The sequence below is a fragment of the Atta colombica genome, unplaced genomic scaffold, assembly GCF_001594045.1.
Source record: "Atta colombica isolate Treedump-2 unplaced genomic scaffold, Acol1.0 scaffold202, whole genome shotgun sequence".
Taxonomy (NCBI): domain Eukaryota; kingdom Metazoa; phylum Arthropoda; class Insecta; order Hymenoptera; family Formicidae; genus Atta; species Atta colombica.
In genome coordinates this window covers 109,501-116,962 of record NW_017259297.1, presented here as the reverse complement: position 1 = coordinate 116,962, position 7,462 = coordinate 109,501, and the positions used below count along the sequence as shown (strand labels likewise).

At 27.1% G+C, this 7,462-nt stretch overlaps 1 protein-coding gene across 1 annotated transcript in view; it reads left to right on the top strand.

The window, feature by feature from the left end:
• Positions 1-2,436, top strand: part of LOC108687217 (hydrocephalus-inducing protein-like) — a 9,306-nt gene extending 6,870 nt beyond the window's left edge. The window contains 8 exon segments of the mRNA XM_018192874.1: positions 13-137; positions 223-316; positions 467-690; positions 939-1,006; positions 1,074-1,288; positions 1,546-1,785; positions 1,914-2,041; positions 2,223-2,436. Coding sequence (XP_018048363.1) covers positions 13-137; positions 223-316; positions 467-690; positions 939-1,006; positions 1,074-1,288; positions 1,546-1,785; positions 1,914-2,041; positions 2,223-2,436 — 1,308 coding nt within the window.
• The last annotated feature ends 5,026 nt before the right edge of the window (positions 2,437-7,462 follow it).

Below are 7,462 nucleotides of genomic sequence, written 5' to 3'. Positions count from 1 at the left end.
ATATACTTTCAGGAAGGCGAAATTTGGCCACATTCTTCCACAGATATCACGGTGATTTTTCGAGCCATAGAAGTAGGCGAGATATCGAGCGTCGCTTATCTTGAAGTCATGGGTCGTGAAGACAGAATACCCTTGAGGTTACAAGAAAATTAGTATAATGTTATCTTTAGAAACTTCCTTTTATTTCGGAATTTTGTAGCTAATTTTGCGTCCCATTGATAGCCTTCACGGAACTGGCAAGGGACCAGTTTTACATCTCAATGTGATCACTATCGATCTTAACAGTATCTTCCTATGTTCCGTGCACAACTATGAGGTAACATAGTAAATGCATCTGCATATAAAAATTTTATAAAAATTTATGGAAAACTCTATGTCGCAGTTTCACTCAATTTTTACGACGTGTATACACCATTTCATTTTTTCCATTTTTCTAAAACATATAATAATTAATTGTATTGTATAGATTGTAGTTGCAAATCATGGGCATATTTATGGTACGTTGATTCATAAAGAAAGACCGACAGATTTTGGTGGCACTATTAGTATTACTCCAAATGCTCGAACGTTAAAACCGGACGAATATAAATCATTTAATTTATCATTTTCTTCAAATCGGAAAGGAGATTTTATAGAACGAATCGACTTCGTTATTAAAGAGAGTTTAGAAGTATTATCCTTACATATCAAGTAATTATTAATAAAATTTAAACAATCGCCATTACAAATAAAAAATTAGAATTTTTTAAATTATTATAGATTTTTGTAATAATCGAATATTAGATTTATTTATAAAAATATATTAATTTCATTATTGGAAAGATCTTAAACACCATTTTTTTAAATTTATATATTTATTATTTCTCTGCCGTCTAATATTTTTTCTAATTAATATTACACAGCACAACATTATAATATGTTATCAAATTTATTTGTAGGGGATGTGTGATATATCCAACGTTACATTTTGATAAGCATACTCTTGATTTTGATGAAACTGCTTTAGGTATATTGATTAAAATAATGAATGCAATTCAATTAAGAAAACCGCAATTTTGTATATATATTTGCAGGATTTATCAAAAAACAGGAAGTAAGTCTTCATAATTTATCTTTGGTACCCGTCACGTTCGATGTAACTATAATGGAGGATGGTGAACAGACACCTTTGACTTACGAAGAGTTTGCTACATCTAAAGTGAAACCAAGTTTCCCGACTAATCCTCGCGAGTTTACGGTTATTCCACAGAAAGGAGTAGTGCAGGCACATAGTTCGCTTAAATTAAAGGTAAACTAAATGATGCCTTTGTACAAGTTGTAATTGTTTACAAGCAAAATGCTAATTTGTATCTTCTAATACAAATATCATATCATTATAATATAAAACCAGTTTTTAATTTCTACAATATAATTACTTAAAAATTGTTTAATTACTTAAAAATTTTTTAATTATTAAATAACTTAAAAATTTTTAATAATTTTAAAAAGTGAAATAATATCTTTATAATAAATGAATACTTGATATCTTTTTGTTAAAAAATATAGGTATCATATGTAGCAAATATGGTTCGAACTGGACGAACGAATATGCGAATCGACATGTGGGATTCAGATTCGAATCCCATAATACTACCGCTCTTATTTTGTGGCGCTATTCCTTTTCTATCGATCAAGCCCATGGAAATCAACATTCGATTTTCTTTCATCAACTTTCCGTATTCTCGTTCCATCAATGTAGAAAATGATTCTGATTTAGATGGATATTTTTATATAGTACCGCAGATGGTAATTGTTAAATTAATTTTGAAAGATAAATTTATGCTTGTCGTTTCGTAAATATAATTCAGAAATATATTAAGTTTTTAAAATAACACCTACAATTCTAAGCTTGCTGCATTAATATCGTTTTTCAGATATCCGAGAATATGCTTATTGTATATTCATTATCATCCTATCAAGGTTTTCTAAAAGCACGACAATCGAAGACAATTGATATCACGATTATTACAAAAAATTTAGGCAGGCAGACGACAACATTAAAGTATAATAATTTAATAATCTTTTAAAAAAGTTAGAATAATTTAATATGTGATTCAAGAAAAAAAAGTTCTGAAATCTTTTAAATTGAATATTTATAGAAATTCTCCGTGGAAGTTTTGAATATTATTTTATGTAAAATATAATTTCTTATAACAAATTTTTATTATTTTAATTTTTGTCAGTATGTTAACAATGGGTGAACATGCTCCAGTTACGTCTTGTGTGATTATTTGTAATGGCCAAGGACCAGTAGTATCTGTGCAACCTATTTGTCTCAATTTCGAAGAGATACAAGTACTTCAAGATAAAGTTATGAATTTTAACATAATTAACGATTCGCCAATACCAGCGCAATTTAAAATATCATCAGTAAATATTTTTCAAATAAGTGAATAATAAATTTATAGAATGCATAAAATATATAAAACATATTATGGAAATTATTTTACATTTTTTAGCCTAAGAAAAAATCATCATGGGTTATTGAACCAACCTTTGGTGAAGTTAGACCGAATGACTCTGAGCAGATTAAAGTCAAACTATTTTTGCGCGATACTGGTAAATACATTGATAATATAATGGTGCATGTCATCAACAGTCGATCATTTTCCATTAATGTAATTGCGACTGGAATTGGTTGTAGTATCGTTTTTGAGCCGCAGATAATTCCAATATTCGATATGGGTTTTCTCTTTAGGTAAATCAAAATATTGAAACTACTTTAATTCATTTGTATAACATAGATAATAAAAATTATTTTTAAATTATTTATTCGTATAATATTTTTAATTTATTTAATTTTAATAGCCATCAAAATTTAAGTCTGCCAATAACTATAAAAAATTTTGGTACACGTCATTGTCAAATAATATGGTCAAACGATCCAGAAGTTCGTATTCAAAAAAGTCAAACCTGGCCAAAGTAATTGCATAGTTCCTACTTAAATTTTTATTTTAAGCTTTTTCTACTTATAGTTAGGATATTAAAAACTTTGTTTTGCAACAGGAAGTTTCAAATTGAACCGTCCACCGTAGAAGTTCCAGCTAATGATTCTAACGTAGTTCAATGCAAAATATGTTGGAATATGTAAGTTTGAATTAAGTTTTTGTATTTCATAATAATAATCCTCCGCAAACCAATTGAAAAATCAACATGGATTATATAGGGATATATCTTATATCCCATTTTGGTGCACAGTTACATCCGAGATAATTAATTTTAAATTAAGAATATACATTATTGTATTCATAACATCAAACTTTGACCAATTATTGGCGTTCTCTATTATATCTATGTACTCTATACCCTATGCTATACTTTATCATAAATATACTATAATTTAGTATGATTGATAATAATGCACTCTCCGATTACACAAAACCAGCAACATATAAGCAGTATTTTTTAAGAAGTTATAGCAATTTAATCTTGTTGGATTATATTACACTCCATCTGGTTATTATAATAATAATCAATATTAATTAGAATTGTACAATTTTATCAGCTATTTTAAAATTAACCATTTTCATATGTAATTAAAATATTTAATAATATATCATATAAAAAAAAAATTTTTTTTTAATGATTTTTATGATCTTTTTCTTTTTAATTCAACATTTTTTAATAATATTGTAAAATGTTTTTGTGTTTGCAATAAAGAAATGAAATCTTGACGGAAGATTGGTATATATTCGAGCAAATTTTCGGACAAGGAAAGCGAAAATTGATGGGAACTTCTACATTTAAAGCCACTTTTACGGAGCCACGGATTGTATTCAACAAGAAAGAATTAACGTTTTGCATTGATATATGTCCCGAGGGAGAAAAGTTGCAACAAATAGGTAGAGAAAATTATATTAATTTGTTCGAAACTATTTTAGCAATGTAAACTATCCTGAAAAGTTGTGCAATATAATATTTCAGAGGGCATTCATGAGGTACTTGGTGTCAAAATTTATTGCATAATAAACAGTTTAGGATTTTCATATTATTTAAATATTCACAATTTTCTTATACTGAATAAAATAATAATGATGTTTCTAATTTGATAATTTTTAGATAAACTGATGGTAACAAATCAATCACGAATGAATTTAAATGTTTCATTGTATATTGACGCTCCCTTTTATTTGATGAACAATAAAAAAAAGTTTGTACATGAAAAGAAAATTGTTTTGATAGATGGAACTACTACGACGATTCCGGTAAAATTTTCACCAAATATAAAACTCAATTATCCTTATTCGCGAAATTATAGCGGCATGCTCTGGTTTGAATATGAAGAACATCCTATTAAGGTATTGAAAAATATTTCTTACACAATTAATTAAAGCAAATGCAAAAATGTTTTCTAACTAATTTTAGAACAAAATTCAATGTAAAGGTGCGGTAAATTTCCCGAATATTACATTACATTGCAAAGATTTGATTATTAATAGTATTTTGGGCTTTACTGCCAAAGAAACATTGAGGATGACTAATAATGGACCAATTCCGGTAATATATAAATTTCTATGGGCCGGAGAGAGTATTGAGATTGAACGTGGAACACATGATGTTGGAGTTGAGTTGCACCATTATACAAAAAAAAAAATATTTTATTTGTTACAAATTATTTCCAATAATTTTCAATAATCCTGAATAACTAACAACGTACATTTTTTAACAGAATTCCACAAATCATTTACTATTACAAATTAATGCAGAAAATAATAAATTTAATTCCTATTCCTACAATATTAAAAAGAAATCAGAGATTATCTCTCAGGAAACTGAAAATAAAATTCTCTATTTATCAATTTCAACATCATATGGTATGTATTATTAAATATTTCTTATTAAAAATTTTAATGTTAAAATTAACTTATAACATTCCTTTAATACATATTTATTGTAAATTATTATTAATTAAACAATGTTTTATATTATTAATAACGCGATTTAGTTCATTTAGTGATTTCAAGAGATTTATATTTTTCATGCATATATTTTTCTATTATCAGAGCTACAAGAAGCTTCAGATTCAAAGAATTTGCTAATACAAATTCAATCGGAAAGATCGCTAGATGAAACACTCGAAAAATTAAGAAGTATTTTTATGTCAAAAACATCCTATTTACGGTGTCCAGAAATTCTTACTCATATAGATTCGAATTTCGAGCCACTTACGAAGGAGCCACTCGATGATGTTCGTCTTTTTTCCAAATAAAATTCATTTAAATCAGATTAATATTTATTATATATTGAAAATTCTTTACTATATTTAAAAATTATATTGCTATCTCTGCAGTAAATGAATATTTTTAAACTAATGACAAAGCTAACAATTTATATAGATACTTGACATCATCCCGCACGAAGGCGTTCTCATGCCATTTTCCTCGCAATATGTAAGCTTCATTTTCCATGCCTCCGAGCCTATGCAACTCAAAGTTGTCGCGCTTTGTGATATTCTTCAGGGACCTACTGAAATAATTAACGTTTTTGCCAGCGCAGATGTCATTCGGTATTCTGTTGACAAACAGGTCATCGACTTTGGTCAACAAGTGAGTTATTTTTCATTTCAATAATTACAGTACATATTTTTTTTAAGCAGTATCTGTACTTTTTTATTTTTTTTTAAATAATAGTTTTTATTTTAATAATAGTATTTCACTATGTAATAAATTTAATATTGGAATATAAGAAAACTAACAATGAAATAAAAAATTAATTTATGTCTGATTAGTTAATTTAATAATTCACTTTATTGTTTCATTTAAAGTTAATTTAACATTCAGTCTAGTTTACTAATTTAATATATCGATTTACACCACAGTTATTCGGCGAATTGTGTCGGTCGAGCTTCACTTTGCGAAATCATAGCACGATATGTATGGATTATAAAATAAACAAGAGAAATTTAATATTCAAAACAAGCAATCTCGACTCTATAATCAATGTATTAATAATTGAACCGAATAAAGGATCTATAAATCCTCTATCGTCATTAAAAATTATGATCGAACTTCAACCTATGCTGCTCGGCGCTTTTGAAATAGAGTTTGAGTTGCAAGTGTGTCACAATACATATGCTATTTAATTCAACATTTTTTTTTATTACTTATATTTTTGTTATAGATGAATCAGAAAATTATTATTTAAGACACAATTATATATAAAATATAAAATTATATATAATTCAAATTATTATTATATAGTCCATTATAATTACTATTAATATTTAGGTGACTCATGTAGATCCATTAACAATTACCACAAAAGGAGTTACAAGTTACCCACAAATTTATCCCTGCATCTCGCGCGATATTTTTAAACCTGTGAAATTGGGATATCGTGCGATTCAACTGCTAACTCCAAACTTTATCACGATGGTATGAAATTTTATACAAAAATGATGGAAAGATTTAATGCATATCTTTCTACATTACAGAAAAAACAAGAAATACAAATACGACGTGATGTAGATGATAATATTCCAAAGAGTCAAGTGCCTGAATGGGATGAGCGAATCTTATTAAGTAAGATAAAACATAATTGGATTTCTAATATGACATAATGACAAAATACAATATAATATAGTTAATAAATTTATTCAACTAATAAAAAGATCTTAAGCAATTTTTAACAATTATTTTTAAGATGACGGCTGGGACTTAATTTCATATAAGGAAATATTTCCCAGTATCATTGACATTGAGATGTCTATTGACAGACTTCTGGCAACTCGATTTATTGAAGAAAATGCTTCTATTTTGACAAAACATCCTATTTCACATAAAAATGCTGTTATTCCTTTTCTTTATACTCCTAAATATATTATAGGTATATGATTATAAAAAATATCAATTATTTTTAAATTGATTAATTTTAATTAATTACTGAAGGAACACGTAAAAGTCAAGAAAGTATCATAATAATGCCAAAATGATTTTATTTTGATGCTTAAAGTCAAATTTTGCAACAAAAAATCATTTTGACACCATTTTGACTTTTTCTTAACTTGGTGTGTACCGTAGGTCTAAATAAACTGAAATTTGATCTGTAAATAAAATAATTACGAAAATACTGTTAAACTAACAGTACTTATAAATAATTAATAGTGCAAAAAATATTTTTAGACATGGGTTACATTGCGATCGATGTCAAAACATGCTATTCAACAACGATTGTCAATTACGGGCCTTGGAACGCGGAAGTTACAATAAAAAAATTAGAAAAGAAACAACTTGAAAATTCTGGCATTCTTGTGCAATTTGAAAAGACAACATTAACCATTGGGAAAACTACGTGCCTGACTATTATATGGCAACCGACAACAATTAAATATTGTGAAAGAAGCACGAGAGAACAGCACACAATTTATTTAGAAGTAAATTTAATTTTATATTTTACCATTTTTAAATAAAATTTAATTTAAGTT